General features: G+C 44.2%; 2 protein-coding genes across 3 annotated transcripts in view; both read right to left on the reverse strand.

Moving 5' to 3' along the window:
- Positions 1 to 6,345, reverse strand: part of magi3a (membrane associated guanylate kinase, WW and PDZ domain containing 3a) — a 111,587-nt gene extending 105,242 nt beyond the window's left edge. For both annotated transcript variants that reach the window (XM_086158896.1, XM_086158897.1), the window contains exon 1: positions 5,168 to 6,345. In XM_086158896.1, coding sequence (XP_086015022.1) covers positions 5,168 to 5,474 — 307 coding nt within the window. In that variant the 5' untranslated portion in view covers positions 5,475 to 6,345. The remainder of the gene's footprint in view (positions 1 to 5,167) is intronic.
- A 5,393-nt stretch (positions 6,346 to 11,738) lies between these two features.
- On the reverse strand, positions 11,739 to 20,749 carry tmem269 (transmembrane protein 269). Its single transcript, XM_086159558.1, has 7 exons — positions 20,470 to 20,749; positions 19,843 to 19,898; positions 17,340 to 17,487; positions 16,531 to 16,628; positions 13,740 to 13,883; positions 13,296 to 13,496; positions 11,739 to 12,771 (listed from the first exon to the last, which is right to left on the reverse strand). The coding sequence occupies exons 2-7, from the start codon at positions 19,865 to 19,867 to the stop codon at positions 12,662 to 12,664; spliced, it is 726 nt and encodes a 241-aa protein (XP_086015684.1). The 5' UTR covers positions 19,868 to 19,898; positions 20,470 to 20,749; the 3' UTR covers positions 11,739 to 12,661.
- Between the last annotated feature and the right edge of the window lie 1,556 nt (positions 20,750 to 22,305).

A 22,305-nucleotide genomic window follows, 5' to 3' on the forward strand; every position in this document is an offset into this window, starting at 1 on the left:
TGTGTGTGTGTATGTGTGCGCTCCCCCTGCACGAACAGAAAGGTCCACGCCCCTGCACTCCGAGGTGACGGAAAAGATGTGTCTCGTTACAAAGTAAGATCCGCAGTTCATCATGGATGCCAGTCCAACCAAGGAAGTGACATTTACCGCGCACGGAGGGAAGGGGGTGTTTGGGGGGCTTTAGCAGAGACGTTCCCACAACCCCTCTGCTCGCAGGGTCTCACAAATCCTGCATTTGAACAGAGTAAAACAGGAAAACGATCCGGGATCATTCCTGTGTTTTTTGCTTTTTGAAACCAAGGGTCTATTTTCTCCATCTGATTGGCGGAGGGATACCGGTCATGTGGCTGTGCATCCATTCTCCGTTTCTCTCATTGGTACCAACTGTCAAAAGAATTAGCAATCAACGTGCAGTGATGCATTCAATGGCCTCTCAGGCCATCGTCAGCTATGCTGACTCGGGTTTTACCTCGCTAAAGCCCAAACGGCCACCTCTTTCTACTGTCACCATGATTGTTGTTTTCTGAGGCTTTTTGAATCATTGTCTTCTTCTTGGAGGAATGAGGGCCGATCAGAATGATCCCAATGTACGGATCTGTTTAAACTTTAGGGAGCGACCGGAGCAAGAAAACACACAAGACACCGTTAAACGGCGCCTCGGGATTTAAGAAAAAAAAAAAACAACTTTTTTTCTTTTTTAAACTACCAGAAGACAGGGATTAGTACGGCTCAATTATGGGCGCCGTCTACAAAGATGTACTTATGTCAGCAGGCAGGGAGACATGATTGACAGCAGTGAAAGTGAGGCGGCGAGTGGGAGGAGCCGATGCTTTTTTTTCTTCCCTCTCTTCTTCTGCATTGTCAATGTTTCTCAACAAAAGTGACAAAGAGTTCGACGATGCCAGGAGCAAACGCCACCAACACCCAGGCCAAACAACCCCTCCGAGCACTCAGGGGATAAAAAGAAAGAACCTAAAACACGGGAATTATCCTTTAATTCAATTAAAATCACTCATTGAAGATAATCCACGTTCGTCTGTTTAATTACAGAGGAAATTCATCTTTTCTTCACAGCTAATCCTGCATGCAGAGGTTCTTGTTTCAGGGAGGAGCCAATCCCTGGTGTCCGTGAGGCCAGAGGCGGGACTTTACCTGGACAGGTCACCTGTCAATCACAGGGCTGACCATCTATCAGTCAAGCTTACGGGGTCATTGAGACGTTTGTGAACCTGTTTGTTTGAAGCCCGTGGCTCCTAAGCCGCCGTCGTCGTCGTCGCCAAGGGAACGACAATGATCTAAGGGGCGGCGGAGCCCAACCGATCAATCGTTCAGGCGGTTTGATCAGGTGTCAGTCCACGCGGGCTGATGTTGTCGGTTGTGACATCAGGAAATTAGACTTCTTTTGCCAATTCAGATGACGGATCGGACCTTCAAAATTTTTGGCTATTATTATTCATTTTATGAACATTTTCTTTCAAATGTCGATCCATTTTCTCCTGCCAACTCATGTGTCACGTTTTTTTCATTTTTGATCTTTTACCTCTCAACACTTACCTCCTGCCTTTTAAGAACACGTAGCCTTGAATATTAGGGCCTTTTACACCACTTTTGACTTTTTAGTGGAAAAAAAAATGACTCGCCGCCTTCTTTCAGGGTTCTGAAAAGATCTCAGCAAACAAAAAGGACGACTTTCTTTTTAAATACCTCACGCGGATCCCTGTCTAGACAGCATCCTAGCCAGAGTTTAAATTCATATTTTTTATATTTTTTTTTATTTATGAATTCCCTTGGAAGTCAAGGGTGCCGCGGACCCCAGTCCAGGTCTCACCTCCGGAAATCGAAACATTTATAATCCATGTCAACGTTTCGGTATGGGATCGGAGCTACAAAACGGGGATCTCGGTCTCTCGTTTCCCACGATCGCGGAGAAAAGAGCAAGTCGGGAAAAAATGAACAAAAAAGGAGAGGAAAAAAAAAAAAAAAAAAAAAAACAACGCTGCTTTAGAAAGGAGCCTGGGTCCTGCAGTGAAGCTGGCAGGGGAGCTAAACGCACCATCCATTAGTCTCCAGGCGGCGGGATAAAAAAAAAAAAAAAAAAAAAAACAAGCTGATCCGAGTGTGTTTCCGAGTGTTTACAGCATTAATCAATGAGCTGCCCGCTCGCCGCTCTCTCAGCCGCAGTGGGCGTCCGCCATCGCTGCGCCCTCCTACTCTCTCAATCGCCGCCCCCCATCCTCCTCCGCCTCCCCCTCTCAAGGTGACTGCCAGCCGCCTGGCTCCGCTCTCGGGACGGGAGCTGCATACTGAGTGCACTTCCTGCCCACGACTCGCAAAAAAAAAAACACTCAGGACGAAACCCCGGCTTCCTGTCGCCCCCCCCCCCCCCCCCTTCCCTGCAGGGTTTGAATTAGATTGGGATTATTGTGACAGATTGAGCAAGAACTTTTAATGATTTGTTGGTGGGTTTAATGGGACGCCGGGGAGCGTGAAGTTGATGGAAGAGGGTGAGCGGAGAAGAGGCGAGGACGGGGCGGAGGAAATAAAAACTATCTCGCGGGAGGGTGTTGCAGAATGTGATGATAAGCTGCTGAGGGTTGGACGCACGTAGAAGACATACTGCTCAGAGGGACACAAACTGAAATATAACGCTTTTCCCTTTTGGCCTGATGAAACTTTGAGAGTACACAGAAATGAAATTAAAAAAAAAAACAAAACGGCGTGACAAATTCCTCCCTCTCAGCCTGGCTCTGCAGGCGTCCCCGAGCCAGCGGGGGTTTATATCGGCGGCGCTCGGGGAGCATCCAACCGATCCGATCTGCCCGTCAGCCTGCTGGCTCCGGGGCGGCCATTAATGATGGATGACGCATGAATTAATCAGGGGGTAAAAAAAAAAAAAAGTGAGGGGAGCGACGGGGGTGGGGGTGTAAACACAACGAGGCCCCACGGGAAACACAGGAGGCTCTGTCGGGGAGCCAACGCTCCACCGGCCCGCCATCAATTACCGCGCGTTACGTAACGGCGGGGTCAGGCAGGTTAAACGCGCCGGAGACAATAACGCTCTTTCACGCGGTCCGGGTTCGACGACGAATCCCATCGCACAAGAACACGGCGGGATGGGGCGGCGGGTCAATACTTGACCTCCGTCGACCAGATCGTCGACTCCCCGGCGGCCTCGGGTCAAGACTGACGAAAGGTGTCAATGTTGGGCCGTATTTCAACTCGGGGGGAAGAAAAAAAAAAAAAAAAAAAAAAAAAAACGCCAAACCTTAAATGAGTCTTGTTGAACGGAAAAAAAAAAACGTTTTGGTTGGCTACCGGCACAACCGGCACCATGGGGGTCCCACGTCCACCCCAAGGGTTGGAAATGACTTCTCAATTTTTTTTAGAGCAAATTTCAAAGCGAAAACATTTCTCACTCAGTCTTTCACAAACGTTTTGCTGATCTGATGCAAATTCTTTTTCAAAAATAATTTAATTTCTTCTTTGCTTTTTTTCCAAAAGATTTCCAGATGGCAATTTATTTCCGAACATTATTCATTTTTCTCCGATTAAAAAAAAAATAAAAATGAATCAAGGCCGCTGATGTATTTAGAGGAGCCATGAAGTCTTCCAGCAAATAGTTTAAAAATGACAAAAAAAAAAAAAAGAAAACAGTATCAAGGACATAGTTAATAATAAACATATGACGTTATATAATATATAGCTCATTCAATATTTGGAAATTCACAATATTTTCTCAGCTTGAGAGGCAAACTGAGCGAACCGCACGATTGGACACGGCTGACGGTTCCTGAGCTGAATGTTGAAATCCAAATCTGCTGGAGAGGCAGCAGACGGATCCAGGACGGCGGCGGAGAGCACGGCCTCGCGGGGGGTGGGACGGGTCAGGCTGCGAGGCCAGATGTAACGATCTGGGCTCTGATTGATTAAATTATTACCAAACTGGCCTCCAGCACTCAGGGACAAACCCCAGGTAAGTGTTTGCCCTTTGCTAAGCTACCAAATATACACACACTCATGACTGTTTTTCTGTCATCCATAAACTTAATTTTTTCCATTCAATTCCACCTGTTTCTAACCAACTAACCAGTTTCTTTTTCCCTTTTTTTTTACCCCAAACAATTTTCAAGTAAAATATTTACTTTTCTTTTTTTCTTTTACATTTTTGGAAATTTTCTGTTTTTTTTCCCCCAAACCAATTTGCAAGTAAAATATGTTCTTTCTGGAAATTTTGAACAAGCTTTAAAAAGTGTTTTTTTTTTTAAAAAAAAACATTTGAACTTCGGGGAATTTCCATGTTTTTCATGCAACCAATTTTTAAGTAAAATATATACTTTCTGGTAATTTTGAACTTGTTTAAAAAAAAAAATTAAAATTCTCAAATTTTAGGAAATTTTCAGATTTTTTTTCCCCAACCAATTTTCAAGTTAAATATTTACTTTCTGGTTATTTTGAACTTGTTTTGAAAAGGGATTCTTTTTTTCCCCTTAAATTTCAGGGAAAATTCCTGATTTTTTTTCACCCAAATAATGTTCAAAGTAAAATTTTTACTTTCTGGTCATTTCAAACCAATTTTAAAAAGTGCTTTTTTCCCCTCTTCTTTTAAATTAATTAAAATCAGGGTACAAGTGTGGAGCGTTGAATTTTCCAAGAAGTTGGTCTAGCGAAGTCGGCTGTTTCCCCCGGTTTTCCAGAACACGCGACCACCCTGGGAGTGTGTGATGTGGGATCACACACACACACACACACAATCTTGTAAAACAAGAGTGTACACGCACGTATTAAGGTTCCCTCCGGCCAGGCAGGGGGGGACGTGCTGCAAGAACTACTGTACCCGTTCCTTCCCGGGGATGGAACCCGGCGAACAGCCTGAGAACCTGCTGGGCTTCTAACAAACACACGGGCTGACCTTTAGAACCCATTTGTGTTCACACCTGATCCTTCAACCTGCGAGCTGAGGTGTGTGTGTATGTGTGTGTGAGTGTGTTGGGGGGGCTCAGCTGTTCAGGCTGCACACATTCTGATTATTTCTCATGCCACGGGTCACACCTGTCCCAGGTGCTGCAATGTTCAGGTTACCTACCCTGTATGACACATCTGCACGTGTGTGTGTGTGTGTGTGTGTGTTAGTGTAATTAGAGGGTAAAAAAAAAACGAGCACACACACCTGGTTTCACAGTCTTGAGGCGTACGGGCTCCCGGAAGTGGCGGATGACGGCCAGCGTGTCCCGGTTGGTGAGTCCGCTGACCGGCGTGCCGTTCACCTCCAGCAGCACGTCCCCGCCGCCGGGGAGCCGGCCGGCGTGGCACACCATCGCCTCCGCCGCGACGTGGCCGAGGTGCGGGAACTCGCCCAGCTCCGCGCCGCCACGCAACTCCACCACAGCGGCCAGGTCGCCGGGGCCCCCCCACGACACGGCGCACTCCTGCACTTTGGCGGACCAGTGCTTCTTCTTCTTCAGCGTCTTGGACATGGTCGGCGGCTCCCACGCGTGGGGTGTCCTAGGACGCGGCGGCGGTGATGACACGCGTGGAAACCATGGCAGGATCACGGAAGTTGGGACCGCAAGCCGCTGTTGTATTCCATTCCGCGGGGGAAAGGGGAGGCGTGTGTGGGCGTTAGATCTTCAGCTCGAGTGTCACTCCGTGGACAAATTCACTCCTCTGCGTGGGGTGGGGGGGGGAGAAAAAAAAAACTGCGGAGCATCACCTGTGTGCGGGCCCGGCTGCGTCAGTGTCGCATTGGAGCGCGGGAAGGCGCTCGTGCACGCGCGTACACACGCGTGCACGCTCAACGATGTTGCGGGGGGGGGGGGGGGGACCCACGGGAAAGCAGCAGCGGGTGGAAAGGGAAACGGAGGGGGACTATTTCTTCTTCTTGTTTTCGGGTGAGGAAGAGCAATGCGCGCTCAAGAACGACTTCAAAAAGAGGGAGGAAAAAAAAAGTCACTTCCGAGTCAGTACCGGAACAACCGGGCCCGGTTGAGAGCTCCGGTCCGCGGTGGAAGGGTGGAAGTATGCGGGCTGGTCCTCCGCCTCATCCGACCCCGAGTTAAGTTGACGGGGCGCACCTGTCCTCCTCCTCCTCCCCCGTCCGAGCGCCTCCTCCGCGGTGACATCAGCAGCGCAGTCCTTGGAGACGGAACAACATACCTGTCCCTCCTCGGACCCCTCCAACCCCCTTCAAATAAAACAAACAAAAAAAAAATAAAACTCCAAAAACAACTGCACCCTCGCTTCCGTTTGACTCCCGCGGCTCTTGGTTTCCGTGGGAGTTGTTTTCTTCTTCTGTTTCCCACGAACACGCAGCTGCATAACAGGAGCCGCGCTCAGATGAGGCTTCGCTCCGTAACTTTTTTTTTTTTTAATCTTTTCCGTGTTGCGTCCTTGATTGCGAGCGGCTTCGGCCAATCGGGGAAGAGAAGGCGGCTCCGAAAGGGGGCGCCTTGACCAATCAGAAACGAGGGGCGGGAGCTGGGAAGCGCTGGGTTTTTCTCCGCGGTGTGTCCGGAGAGGCGGGGTTTCCCGCCGCGGCGTGGGAAACCCGTTTCTGGATGGCGCCCGGTGGAAAATGTGGGAGCGCGGTTTGGATCGTGTACGAGGGCGGAAGCGGCACCACAGCGGACTTCAACCCCGACCCTGGACCGCCGTGTTTTAACTTTGGGCTCCGTGAAACGGGCCGCGATGCGCCGCCTCTCCCGCCGCCGCAGCCGGCGGACGGCGTTGGCTTTCGGGTCATTTATTGCGCGACCCCGCCCCCTGGCGGTGGAGCGGCGCGGACCAAGTGTACCCTAATACTCTCTCTGAGCACATTTTAAACAACTCTATCATATATAAATACGATTTTTAATAAAACCCTCGCTTGAAAATGTAGGTATCCAACACATTTTGGTAAAAAAATATTTAAAAAGGGGTTACATATAAATAACGCAGCTGCTAAGAGTTGAAGTGCATAATATTTTGATCTATTTTGGAGCAATGTACCGTGGTTGAAAAATGAAAAGTAACCTCACTGAACTAAGGAGATGCGAAGGGGAACTTGTCTTGTCCAAAGGAAAAAAACCAATCACTGCGGCTGGTCGGCGATAAGAAGTCCCGAGCTGTTCCATGTGAGACAGCTTGTGCAGTCTGTTAATTATTCTGAGACTTTGATTTTAGGAAACCGGCCACAAACGGCACCGCAGAAGAAAAAGAAATTTCATTTTATTTCACTAGTGGGTTTTCAGAGAGGGTCATTAATTGGGAGAAACGTCCGGTTCATATCCTCGGCGGCTCAAGGGTCAGCATGGGGTAAAAGCCGGAGAAAAATTAATGGCAACCGCCTGTTTTCCGGGATCATAGGGATTAATGGCTTCCAGATTATATTCTGTAATAGAAGCAAATCAAGCCCTCTGCGTTGATGAAAATGTTCCCTGTGTATGTGTGTGTGTGTGTGTGTGTGTGTGTGTGTGTGTGTGTGTGTGTGTGTGCGTGTCGGCTGTCCGGGGGCAATTTTGAAGCTGAGTCAATCAGACTGTGTCGATGGGCTTTGCAACTGCAGGAATTAAAAACGAAGAGGGAAAAAATGACAAAAATCCAAATGAGCGTTTTTAAGTCACGGAAGTTTGTTTGTCTGTTAGTTTCTCCCTGTTCTGAGGGAAAGTGTTGCAGGAAAAGGTTTGCGAGTCTGCAGGGAGGAGAGAGTGAAGCAGACAAATATTGTCCGGGGGGGGGGGAGGCAAGAGGGGGCTTCCTGCTGCAGGTTTGACAGGTGGAGTGACAGCAAGGGGAGGAAATAAAATAAAAAAAAAACTTAATTAAACCTCGGACAGAGACTTCAAAAACTTTCCAAAGTGGATACAGCTCTTGCGTGTGCGTGTGCAGCCAGTGTGTGTGTGTGTTTGTGTGTGTGTGTGTGTGTGTGTGTGTGTGTGTGTGCGTGCGCATTTCCCACTTCACCAATTAAGTTCTTTGAGGTAAAATTGTTAACTGCACTTTAAGGGGCAATGAAAAATGCAATATATTATCATAAAATTACATGACCGCTATACATATATACATGAATACAAATGTGTATATGTTGAGGTGAATACATATATACACAGACATGCATAAATACTTTTCAGAGTAAGCAGAGGCCCCCTTTAAATAATTGATATTTATACAGTATCATTATATAGTGACTAATAAACCCACTAAAGACTTTTTTATATGCATTATACATCTTGTAACTTTTTGCATTTTTCAAATGCTGAATAGGGTTTCTGTGTTTGTTCCACTTCCTGCTCCTAATGAGCCACAGCTTGTATATCACTGCACACGTTAATATTAAACTGAAGTCATTAATTACGGCGCAATGACATTTTTACTGACGGCCTCAGGGGCCTTTGTTCATGATTTACAGGCGGCCAACTCATGGCCGGCCCCCGCTGGCGGGCCGAGTCACTTTAAACATGACCGCAAGGCAAAGTTGTTTGAGGCCAGCACTTGCTAGTGTGTATTACAACATCTCTGCGGCGGCGCGATTGACGCCAGCCACTCCTGACGGGAGGCGAGGGGAGGTGCAACAACAACCCCCTTGCCAACACCCTCTCCAACCGCTGCGTGTCTTGACTGTATTTTCTGACGTCCTGCGAGTTTTACTACTTTCTGATTTACACCCGTGATTTCATATCACTGAGCTGTGGACTGGCCCAAAGGTCAACGGCAACCAAGCACAAATCTGACATACTTGTGCTCAATAATCCAGCGTAAAGGGTGTAAATACTTCTTGGACCGTTGACAAATACAAAAATAAAAACAAACCCATTAAATGTTCTGAGCCGCGAGTTCTCAGAGCAACTCACCAGGGTTCTGATCCAACGACCACTGCTGGTTTTGACTGTCTTAATTTAAAAAGAAAAAAAGAAATCAAAATTCATTTCATCCCGGCTCCAAGGACGTGCCCTTGTCTAAGTGTAGAGACTGACGGCTTCACGGTTGCCACGATGATACAACGGCTTCATTTTGGTGTGCCTGGTGGCACTTGACGCCGCTCACTGTCTCATGTCTACAGATGGAGGATGTTTAAGTGTCAGCGGTTCGGATTCTCAAAGGTTCAGAGGTCCAGGTCCTGTTCAAATTTGGTGCCGACCTTTAAGACATGGCAAGGTCAAAGTTCAGGGTATTTATGTGATTCTACAGAGGAGGCCCTGACCAACCCCAGGCAAAGGAGGGGGTATTTATCTTGCTGCAGTGAGCCAGGTGTGAGTTGTGTGCCCACCTACCTGCCTTCAGAAGCCCGTTGTCCAGGGCAACGTTTTTTAGTGCGGTGACAGCGCCAAGACGTGGAGCCTCCTTTTCTTTGAGGATTGACGTTTCATCACGAGGCAACCAGAGAGCTGCAGAGGAGCCCTGAGAGCAGAGAATTCCATCTATAACGACAAGCCGAGATTCATTTCCGCTCAGATTAATCTCCAATCTTGTTCCCATACTATTAGAACAATGACCCACAGCGGTGGGATACTTACAAAGCTTCTCTGACGTGTTTGAAAGCAACACTGAGCATTAAAACTTTAAAAACAGAGCTGAGCTGTCCTTCAAGCTCCAAAGAAGGAGTCTGCCTTTTGAGGTTATAATTGATTATTCTATGAAATCTTTCATGAAATATTCATTCACTCATCCATTCATTATCTATACCGCTTATCCTGCAGTCAGCGTTGTGGGGGAGATGGAGCCTATCGAGCTGAAGCCTATCTGAGCTGTCGTCAGTCGAGAGGCGCCGTTCACCCTGGACCGATCCCCAGTCCATCACAGGGCCACATATACATACATACATTTACTCTGTCATTTACATTCAGGGCAAATTTTCAAATGATTTAAATTCATCTCCTGCATGATTTTGGACTGTGGGAGGAAACTGGGGGGAAACCACGCAATCACAGGAAGAAACTGTAAGCTCACACATTTTTGGGGGCTCCAATTCACTTACTGCATGTTTTGTTTATAAAATAATTTCTATCAAATCTCCTCTCTTCTCATAACCCCCTATGAAGTCATAATACCCTCTTCTGGATGTGTTTGGAGTTTTAGTACTTTCCAGTGCAAACTACAGAAGTACTACTGACTATAACAGGGAGGAGGGGCTGCTATTCGATTCATTAGATCATAGGATCATAGGAGATATATATATATTTCTAACTTAATGTGCTTTTTGTGAAAATCCGAAAGCAGGGCATGAGCACTACATCATCGCTCGGATTGTCAATGCAATTTACACCATCCAACGTCCTCCACATTTTCACGAACAACAATAAAACCATATAAAAATGGACGACACAGTGGCGCAGCGCCTCAAACAGGAGGACCTTTCTGTGGGGAGTTTGCCTGTTCTCCCCGTGTCTGCGTGGGTTTCCTCCGGGTTCTCCGGTTTCCTTCAACATTCCAAAAACATGGGGCAGGTTAATTGGAAAAAAAAGGAAAATTGCCACGAATGACTGAGTGAGTAAATGTTGTCTGACTTTCTATGTGGCCCTGCGATTGACTGGTGCCTGCACTGTACCACGCCTCTTGGCCGATGACAGCTGGGATAGGCACCAGCATCCCCCACGACCCTGAGTGAAGGAGAGGTGGTTGAGGACGGATGGCTCAAAACCACAGTGACCCCCATGACCCCGTGTTGGTTCTGTAACAACAGTTTGTTTGCTAAACTGTAAGACTGGGGGTTTCGACTAAATACATATCAGGATGTATTGACAGGGGATGGACATCATCATTCTAGTGATATATAAATATGCGTCAGTACAGATCATGAGACTGGAAGCCACAAACATGTTCTTCTCAGTAACAACCCCTGTAAAAAGATTACTGATAATAATAACCACGCTGATGTCTCCCAACTGGGATGTTAAAGTGGACAACTCAAACTAACCACTAGATGGCGGTGTGTGCCATGAACAGAGTGCATTAAGACTGAGTAATATGACTCCGTGTTTTATTGGTTTGTTAGTATGATTGTTTGTTTCCTCCTCTGGGACAATAAATATGGAGTGTGAAGCTTTCACAGACGTGCCAGCAAGTTACAGAGATTTATTTACACGCAGTTTGAAGTTTTAACTTGCTCATTTCAGGAATACGCTGTCGCAAACAACAGACTGGATGGAATTATCTGAGAGGATGGAGGTTAGATAAACAAGCCAGAGGGTTTACGCACTGGTTTCTTGGTAAACTGGTGTTACAGGTGGATTTTCACTGTTACTGTGATTTATAAACATTTGTTACTGTGATTTATATGCATTGCTCCATTGCTAAGGCAAAACAAGCTAAGGCTACTGCTAGTTGAAGCTAAGCGCCATGTAATCACACCTTGACTGCCATTGTGTTGTTTATCAACGACGCTCAGGCATTTTTCTTCGTGTAACTAAATAAACATAAAACTTTACCGTTCAGCCGTTTATCAACTCATGAGGAAAGTCTCTGGCCGAAGCGTTCATGTATCTGTTTCCAGATGTTCTTTTACTGCTTTTGTTGACAAGGTTAGCAAAGTGGAACGCTTGAAACAGCGCGGGTAACGCGATGTGATCACGTGGGAGGCTTTGGGTGTTTCGATTGGCTGTTGCGTAATTTCCTGCATCTCTGAGGTCTCGCGTTGAAGCTTCGAGCACAATATCAATAGTGATGATGATATTATCATTATTGTTATTGTTAATATTATTATTTATGTAGTTAATATTCTAATATCAATTATAATAATAATGATGAGCTGCAGAAAAAGTTACCAGTTTCCAATATTGTATTGAATTTATTACATCAGATGTAATCAGAATCAGATTGATGAGTCAGTGTCAGTTTTACTTTTCCAAACCCAAGGCCTCTTAAAACAGAGGCTAATACATTCAATGACCCAGTAAAAATCACACATTGAGGAAACATGGACATGTAAAACATAACCTCTTGGACAATCTGATGAACAAAGTAATGGATTAAAACCCAGGTATGACTGGAGTCCACTCACTTCCGCTCCACTTACACCAAGACAGCAAAGCCAATAATAAGAATGACTGAACCATCAAAAGTTCCTACAATGACTGATTTTTTTTGAAATGGAAAGAAACCCCTAATTGTGACCTGCATACTACAGAAGTAAAGTGATCCCCCACCTTCACAAGATGCATAACAATCATACTACTGTATTAATGCCCATTACTGTTTTACAGAAAAATACACCAAGGATGTACAATTGTGGATCATGAAACTGCCTTTTTGCATTTGTTAAACTATGTTCATGGCGATAAGGTTTAAAAAAAATCCAAATTAGAGGTGACAAGAAAATCGACTTGAATTCATTTCTTTTGATGGGATCTGGTGATAAGATGACTGTCACGTACGCAGCACTGATGGAAGATTGGATTAATGTCGCCGGGAGATTACACTGAACTTAAACTCGATGAAAATTCAGTTTTTAGAGCGCGCCATCCTTGTCCCGCTCCCTATTTCACCTCTCCTTAATCTGTTTAAGAGGCGTCACGTCAAAATAAAAGGTTAAATACGGCGAGTGTTCGTCAGTGGTGAATGAGCGTGTTGAGTCTGGACCCTCCTATCGGTAAGGAGCAGCAGTCTGGAAGCCTCAGTTCACCCGGACGGGCCACTGGAGGTAAAAACATCTTTCGGGGGGCGGCGTATCAGTGCAAAGCCGGCCCTGCTTTTACACTTTTGTGCTCCACAATGACCTGGGGAACAAGATGTAGGAGATGGACCACAGCAGGTAGTACACACAGGCGGGCGGGAAGGAGGCGCAGAACACCATGACGACCCCTGAAAACCAGAGTGGAAAACTATATTTAACATAAAATGCGCTGATTTACAGACGTAAAACCTGAACTGACAAGGGCAGAAGACAAACGTACACCACTGCAGAAATGGGAGTGTTCTGAATTGGATTTAGGAATTTAGAAAACAAAATTAAAAAAACGGTATCAGTTGATTTTTTTCTTCTTTTTTTTATGCACTGAAATATTACCACGTTTTGCACAAATTTCAATAAAATGACCCAGGTGGCAAGTCTGCAGAAAGTTAATATGTAAAGTTAAGGTTGAAATCCAAAGTTGGACTTAAAAAAACATGTAAAAAAATTGGCAAAACATGTTTTTGAAAGTCCAGCTGTATGATTATTTACATCTGGACGCTCGGACGACAATCAACGAAGGTTAGCTAACAACACCCCTGGCTAAACACACTATCAAGGTCACCTATTTTCTTAGTAGTCAAAATACAATATTTCACATTAAGCTTTACACATTAAACATCTGGTGAATTTCATTTCGGCGTAAAGTCGATACCTCCGGCGTAGACGACCTTCTTCCAGGCCTGGGACTCCAGCACCCTGTCATGGGGGTAGAAGTTGTGACTGATCATGAAGATGATCATCGCCACGGCAACGACTCGTAACATGACCATGTTTTGATCCAGCAGCAGGGAGGCGCTGGCCAGGATGCCCGAGGAGTAGATGCAGGGCAGGCCACGGTACATGAACGGGATTCCTTGGGAGCAAAAGGAAGGAAATGTTGAAAAACTGAAAGTGACATTTCTCACTTATACATAACTTCGCTTTCACAACCATCACCGCGCTTTGGGGGCGCAGCCTATCGATTATCTAATCAGAGTTGCAGCGGGGCTGGAGAAGAGGCCTAATATAGAGACACATAACAATGAACTTCCTCATTCGCACTTCTGGGCACTTCTACTCCTGCATCGGGTGAAAAGGGCAGTTCTTAAAGACGCACCGGTGGAGAAGAAGCAGAGGCGGACGAACACGGACAGGACGTAGCACATGCACAGGATGTTGTCCAGCAGTTCAGGCGTCCTTAGAAGCAGCGAAGTGGCGATGCCGAACGTCGTGAAGTCGGCAAAATCATCCAGCTTGGCGCCTTAGAGAGAGAGAGATGCGAGAATTGTGTCAGGACACGTGTGACAAGAAAGTGACTGATCATAAACATGAGGTGTTTGTTAAATGTGTCGCCCCCTGAACACTGCATCATGGAAGCCGTTGTAAATATCATCAGACCCATTAGGGCAAATGATATCACCTTCTAAGAACATAAAATTCTATAACCTCCAAGTTTAAAAGAATTTATATATCCATATAAATCAATGATTAGAAAAACTGTACATTGTATTTAGGTGATTATTAAGGTGTCATTTTTAATGTGATATTTCAGTCATTCTTAAAAGCTATATTTAAAGAGAAGTTCTTGATTATTTTAAACAGACCTCTTGTTTATTATTTGAAAAATTTTTAGTAAATTTCCTGCATATTTTTCAGGGATAAATTCTGGATTATTTTTGCTCAAGCTATTGGTTACAAACAGAGGCGATTCTAGGCTCTGCTGGGGCCCCGGGCAAAAACTTCACAGGGGGCCCCCTACAACCAGCCTTTATCTGCATTATGTTACAAATAATCTATCAAAGAATTGTGAAAATAGCAATCTTTTTACTTGCAAAATTAACTATGACAAGCAATGAAATAAAGAAATAAAAGAAAAAAAAACTGTCAGTCCCCTGGGCGTATTTCTTAGTGACATTTGGCAGATTTTCAGAGTCTTTCAAAGTTTCCCGCAAGTTATAATGTAGAAATTAATTCAATAGAACACAAGTATCACAATTTTGAGGTTTAAGATAAATGTATACAAATCAATGACCGGGCACTTAAAAATATTGTATCCAGATAATCTATTTTGCAAAATCCTATCACGTGGCGGCAGCTCTGCCTCGGCCGTGGCGTTACCGAGGCTGCTGTGATGCGTTATCGTCCCTACAGCGCGGTCATCACTGACCCGTGACACTGGTATGTGTTCCTGCCAAAAGAAAAAAAAGAAATTTCCAAATGGGAATTTCAGTGTCAGCCCAACCGCGCGGGCATCCATTCTATAAACAACATTCTCCGCTGCCTTGTCTCTTTATCTCCCCGCCCCCAGGAGCACGTAGCATGTTTTCACCAGATGAGGAAGAGGTGATTCGGGCCGCGGCTCGAACGAACGAGGTGGAATTCCAAAGCTCAGGGTCAACAATTTTAGCAATTTCAGATATGCAGAGAACCCGAAGCAACGGGATAAAATAGACAATTGGGACGTGATCCCGTGGAATTAGGCTGCTTAATCAGAAAGTGATTGTTCATTTGACAAAATACGTGGGGGGCACGACAACATCCACCTGCAAAGTCATGCAGAAAAAAAAACCCCGCTCGAGGCACAAAGCCCCCTGAAATGTGCAGCCGACGATGGTATTATGATGCACCTCTGAGCTATTTTGGGCTTCCGGCAAAAATGTGAACCTGCACACTGGACGTTATTTCAAATGGGCTCTTGGCGCCTCGCGGTTCGCTAAATATAGAGCGATGAGATTTTGGAAGAACTTCGGAGGGGCGACTGCTCTAAAGCTTGATTGTCGCCGCCTCCGTCGCGTTTTGTCGCGTGAAAATCAAAATGCCAACTTTCCTCTGGGATCAGTTGCTCTATCAAGCTGGTATAACAAACCCAATGGCGTGGTTTATGATACATCTTCTGAAGTTGTTTAAACCATCTTTTGAAATAATCCAAAAAGTAATTGGATAATTGATTTTCTTTTCATTAAACTCAGGTACTTGAACTTTAATCTCTTGCATCCTGATTTTGGACTCATATATGCCAATTCTATATCACCGTCCTCATTAAATTTGGTGTTTAAAAAAAACAATAAAAACGATAAATCATAAAAATGTACTTTAATACACACAAGGGGAACTGAGCTTGTATAATTGTTTAAACAAAAAATTAAGTTGTATTTGCTGACCAAAAATAATATCGAATAGATGAGAACTCACAAAATCACCTGATTTATAGATGTTTATAACATGTTTGTTTAAAATCTACTGTATCTCAAAAACCTTTAAAATTTAATAAAGAATATATACATTTTATTGGTTTAATTTTGCGTATAATAATATGAATAACAATAATAACAGCCCTTCTATGCTTAATCTCAGTCACTCCCGTGTGATTTCTACCACTTATTACGAGTCTACATCTAGACAGTGTGTTTCTAGGGGACTCTGGATAGCAGGATCAGGTCAAGTGTGTTAAGCATCACCGGCAAACTGAAAACAGGTGGGTAGATTACATAGTATATTACAGTGTAATTACCGTTCTCCTGAGTCATAACTGTGTTATAACAGTCTATCGATTAAAGCGGTTTAACCCTCTAGTTTTACAGTTTTGCAGTGGGTATGTAATATTTTATTACATGATAATTTTTCCCGAAAACCTACGAAACCCTTGCTATTGAAAAGAAGAACCTCCATGTTGGTTTCTTATAAGGACGTGTGACTTCCCTTTCATGGTGAGGCCTTCAAGGACCGTCCAGACTTTCTTTTCCACCGGTTTCGCCTTTGTGCGTAACATTTGTGCAGCCAAATAAAAAGCCGTCGGACAAAGGACTGAACGGAGAGGCCTGCCAGCGTCCCCCCACCACCACCACCGCCGCCACCACCATCTGAAGTTCATCTCCGGTGCGAGCTGTTAACCACAACACTCCACTCACCCAGTGCAGAGCAGGCATCGAGTCGCCGAGCAACCGCTCCATCTGCAAAATCCAGCAGGTAGCCAATCAGAACCAGCCAGCAGGCAGCGTGATGGTCCCTGAACAAAAACAGAGCAGGGTGTTTAATGACGGCGAGCTGTTTTCAAAGTGTGTGTGGTGGTGGTGGTGGTGGTTCAGGGGGTCTGCAGCTTCTCACCAGGGGCAGAGGCCTGGAGTCGCAGTTTAATGACCGCCTTCATCAACCCATTAAAAAAACAACCTTTTAATCTGTTTGATTTCTACTTGAATCCTCGGCCGAGCTTTGAATACAACTCTTTTTATCTTTGGTTGAATTATTAGCTCTTTTCTTTCAGCTAAATATAATGTGCGGTGGTTGTAGAGAATTAAGGGAGCTCTGCTTAAATCCTGCCGTGTCTTATCTTAACTTATCAAAAAAATGTTGCTGATTTAATAAAGGTCTTTTGAACTTTATTCTACTTTTACTCTTGCAGTTTACCATGAGTTTTGTTCTTGTTGCTGTTATCTATTCTCTATGCAGACCAAGTCAGTGCTAAGATTTTGTGTGTGCTATACGGGATAAATAAATAAAATGAGAAGTTAAAAAAATGAATCAAATTAATAATCACATTTTTTCCAATCCATCTGTTAAAATAAAATAAAATAAAATAAAATAAAATAAAATAAAATAAAATAAAATAAAACATCTTGATGTAACTTTTGTATCATCCGGATTTTTATTTCAATTTCATCCAAGTCCTACATCCTTTCATTTCCCATTTGGGGAGTAAACCTCCATCACGTGCACTCACCCATTCAGGCTGCTGAGGATGGATGCCATGCCCATGACCATGTTGGCGACAGACAAAGCATTAGCTGCATTTTTTCTCGCAAACTCTTTGATCTGGTTTCCCGTGGCCTGATCGCTCAGAAAGAGCTTGTTGGTGCACTGGAAGAGACCTGAGAGCGAAGTGCGGCGTTAGCAAACTCTGCTACAGTTTAAGATTCAAATAAATGAATGAATAAACTGAATCCCTGCTCTGCTTGGCGACCGTATCAAGATAAACAAAAACAGATGGGGAAATTCAAATCAAAATAATCCAAATAAATGTGTGCAAAACAGTAAGAACTGCCTCAACAAATAGATGTGACTATGGAGAGCAGTTCGTATCACTACTGTAATTATGCTCCTGTCTTATGTAGAAGAAGCCATACTTACCAAGACACGCGTTTATTGCACGGAGAACGACCCTCCGATATAGACATCCATTTTCGTGATCACTAAAACGCATTTGTTACCGTACATTCAATCAGTCATGGTGTGCAGCATGTAGTGTGTATCATGACTTTCATCCTGCGCGCACTGCTCAGATACAGGACGGTTGGGCGATAGGATGAAGGGTGGCGCTCTTTCTGCATCCATCACTAGGGGCGTTTTTTTTTTTTTTATCGTTTCCTTTTAGCATCAATTGGACTTTTCCAACTCGGGATGGTTTTGGCCGTTGAGCTCCCGACGACATTTTTTCTAGTCAAGAATTCTGGGACTCCATATTTCTCTGAGATGAAAGTAGTCAGGCTAGGAGTAAGGGCTCATTTATGCTTTGGTAACGTACGTAAACTGGTATGTCTGTTTCAAATGCTGTCAGATGTCAAAATTCCAACGCAATCTGCGCAACACTGTTCCCCCACCAACCCTCGTGGTACTGCTCTGTTTGCGTTGAGAATTAAGCAGAGAGTGAATGCACGTGTATCCGTATGTCATTTTAACAGTAAAAAAACTTTAGAAGCTACTTGCCACATCACTTCCTTCCCTTTGGTAACCTCTTACTGAAAATGTTAAAAAAAAATACAGCTAAAAACTACCGAGATTGAGACACAAGGCAAAGCATCTTTATGGTTTGATGTCGGTTTTTCCTCATCCAGTTGGGTTGTGTAGCCACGCCGGCTCAGTTAGCTCCCTCCTGCGGTTCTTGAACGCACCGCTGCAATTCTGCTTAGATGAAATGCCAAATTTGTTTACTCTTTTTCTGAATTTCAAATGAATGCAGCTTCGGAGAAGCAAGCGAGAGCGTACCTGCATATCGGACGGCGAGGTGCCAAACTGCGCAAACATTTTAGCTTTACTAGCCTCGCTTGCTAATTGGCAAGGAATGCTCATTGGTTTGGCGTGGCTTTGCTGCCTACACAGGGCCCTGAATGCATCATAATTCAATTTGCACAAAGGCCCTGTGAAAATCTCTCTGCTCATTTGCCGGTTGTTGGGCTGACGGCGGCCAATTGGAAGCGCTTTACATATCGCCCAACCTTAATACACACGTCACAACATTACATGCAGTAAACATCAGTATATCAATAAACATCTGGACAAGATGCAGGTAAAGTAGCAACGCTAAAATGTGAGCTCATCCGGGGTCAGATACAGGTGAACACTGGTGACGGGGGAGCGAAGCTAAGGACACATGGGAGGCTAACACACACACACACCGGCTACGTTGAGCGTGAGTTGCGCTGCATTCATGTGGAGCCACAGGGGAGGGGCGGGTAAAACGACACTGTATTGGACGGGACGGTGGGCAAAGAATATCGTTAGCAATAGCGTCAGACACAAACATATATTTGGAATATAATGTACAAGACTGGATCCAAAATGAAATGTATCGCTATGCTGCGAGATTGGAGCTAAATATTCATACAGCAATATGGGCCTGTTATTGGGGCGCGGTTTACTCACTCTTCCGAGGGATGTAACATCTCCTATTTAAGCTACCTGAAGTTTTTGGACTGTGAGTGCAACCTGGAGTGCACAGAGACTCATAGATGGGACTTTTGCGCTACCTGGCTTGACTGCAGTTAGAGAAACACAAACTGTTGAACCAAAATTTGTCCAAAAAGCTGGCCCTGCGTCATGGCGAGGCTCGCCTCTCAGCGAATCGACAAGCAGAGCCGTGCAGCCCCGGTCGTCGATATGTGATCGATTAAACCGTTAGTGCTGATCAAACATGGTGACCTGCCACAAGGGCACGGCAGCGGCGCTCACGAATTCAACCCACCGTGCCTATTGAAAATGCCGTGGCCTAGATTTCAAATCAAATTGTGGAATAACAATAAAAATGTTCACGCTGCACATTTTTTTGCAAACACAAAAAGTTCCATAATTACCATGTCATTATAAGTAATAGTCAATTTTATTTTGTTGTTGCCATCATCATTCGCAGCATCGATTGTGGTAAAGAGCATCGCTATTAGTCACTGACACACAAAAAACTGCCTCTTCCATCACAAACAAATGCAGATTAGGGAGAAAAGTGCACTTACCAGAGGAGATGGACAGGAGGATCATGACTACACTTTTTCAACTGCAGCAAAAACAGCTGAAAAACAACACAATATTCCTCAGTGGAGGCATTTCAATCAACAAAGAAATCTTAACGTGCGTAAATCTCCTTTTTGAGAACGTTGGATCACTTTAGGCAACATTCACAATTATCAATCTGGACGCCACCTGTCAACGTATGTTATTATCGTGTAACAACGTTGTAACAAGCCGATGGTCACAGATGAATAACAACTAAAATAAATTAAAAAAATCGAAAATTAAAAATGCGATTTGGATTATTTAGATGTGCGCAATCCACGCAGAAAGCTTTCAATGTCAAAACCACCTGCCGGTCTGCGCCTGCCCGCGGCAGCTCCGGCGTCTGGCGGACCGAAGACGAGAATAATCGAGATCGGCTGAAGGGAATAAAAAATAAATGAATAAATAAATAAATACAACGGGGGGGGGGGGGGGGGGGGGGGGGTAGCGCTGTCCGGAACGAGAGCCGGTGACGCGCCTGCGCAGACGGCCGGCACCCCTTACAACTTTTATTCATCATTATCATAAACATTATTATTTCTATTTCCTTTAAGCCCATTGAAAAGAAAAAGTGCGCCTCTTCTTACCTGGAAGAACTCCCGACTAAACCCAAACAAGAGCGAAAACACCGCGGGAGTCCGCTTCTGTCGTTTTATTATTACTAGTATTATTATTATTGTTATTATTATTATGGCGATGATGAGGATGAGGATGAAGAGGAAGATGATGATGATGATGATGAGTTCCCTGACTCCTCGTCCCCTCTAATGTCCGAGCCGTAAAAAGTTTGTTAATATTATTTTTTATTTTTTTTTATGCTCAAAACTTGCGCTCCGTTTACCTGTCAATTTCGCTGCCGCAACTAAAGCCCGTCCCGCTATTTAAAGACCGATGGGAAATTCCTCTGGAATATTCCACCGGAAATGACGTAGCGACGCTTCTACTCCTTTCCGTCATGTCGCTCGCGCTCGCGCTTGTTGAAGTGGAACAAGGCGGGCAGGAAAGACGCGGTAGAAATATTATAAATAATTATTACTTACATTACAAAACACAGGAAATGGAAAGGGTTGATAACTTAATAATGACGCGAGTATTTGATTTATTTAAAAGGTAGTAAAATGACCATCGATTCTGAGCTAAATATTTAAATTAAAACTGATTTTTTTTCCCATTTCAGTGCTAAATTTTAAAGTTGGTCATTTTTTAAGGTCAAATGGATAAAATGGTTTTTTTTAAATTATTTTTCTGCATGTTGAAATGATGTGATTAGTATTTAATTTTGTCGGTTCAAATAATCTAATATTATAAATGAATAAAATGTATTCTCGAATGTTTGTCAAGGGTTTTACTTTAGATTGTCTTGAGTTTTCAAGCGTTTAAAACTCTAACATAGTTTCCATTAGAACTTTTCCTATGCTTAACTATAAATGAATGTATAGGCTACATATTTATAATACATACATATAATAATACATACATACATATGTATTATGTATTATTTTCAATTGTAATTTTTTTTTTTTTTTTTAAGTTAATTGTTTTTCCTGATCTTCAGGTATTTTTGCAAATGTCCTTAGGCCAAAATAAAATCAGTTATTTGATCATTTCTAATCTACACATGTTTTTATTTATTCCTTTATCTGTTCTCGCAGTTTGTATTATATTATTGATTGTTTTTAATTTTCAGGTACGTTTTGGGGCGCATCACCTGTTCTGCCTTTCACTTTGGTTTTCTTTTTTTTTAAATCATGACTGAGCGTGTCCCATGTTCTAAGCCCATGTCCAACCATGTGACCATTTTGCAGCAGCATCTAAATCACCTATGTTGCAAAACAGCTCATGTTTTAAAGGGGTGCAATTGTTGTCTGTATCCCTCCGGTGCACCCCCCAACCCTGCACCTCGCCCGGTGCCCCCGGACCCTCACCCGGTGCCATATATGGGTACGTGGCCCGTGTGAGGGGTGAGAAACAGGAAGTCATGATGATAACTGGACCAATTCATGCATTAAATCTCGGTGAGTCATGTGTTCATTTAACCCTACCCCATTATCTGCCCTCTGCCCGCAGTGACAGGTGAGTCCAGGCCTTGCCGGGCAAAACCGATGAAAAAGCTTCCACACAACTCAAACAATGGAACTTTTTGGGAAGGCGGGGCTAAAATTCAAGTCATGTTTCACACGGAGAATCATTTTAAGGCAAAGAATTTTGTATTGGGCCGCAGTGGTTTTGCGTGTCCACTTACAGCATGAATGTTCCTGGTTGGATTCTCACACGGGGCCTTTCTGTGCGGAGTTCGCATGTTCTCCCCGTGTTTGAGTGGGTTTCCTCCGGATGCAGTGAAAAAGATGCCAAAAGAAGAAGGAGAAAAGAAGTAAACCCTCTCACTTGCCAGCTGACTAAATAACCTCACTAAATACCAAAGG

Source organism: Fistularia commersonii, chromosome 14 (genome assembly GCF_037954325.1).
Source record: "Fistularia commersonii isolate RoL2024-O1a breed Wild chromosome 14, RoL_Fcom_v1.0, whole genome shotgun sequence".
Lineage (NCBI taxonomy): Eukaryota > Metazoa > Chordata > Actinopteri > Syngnathiformes > Fistulariidae > Fistularia > Fistularia commersonii.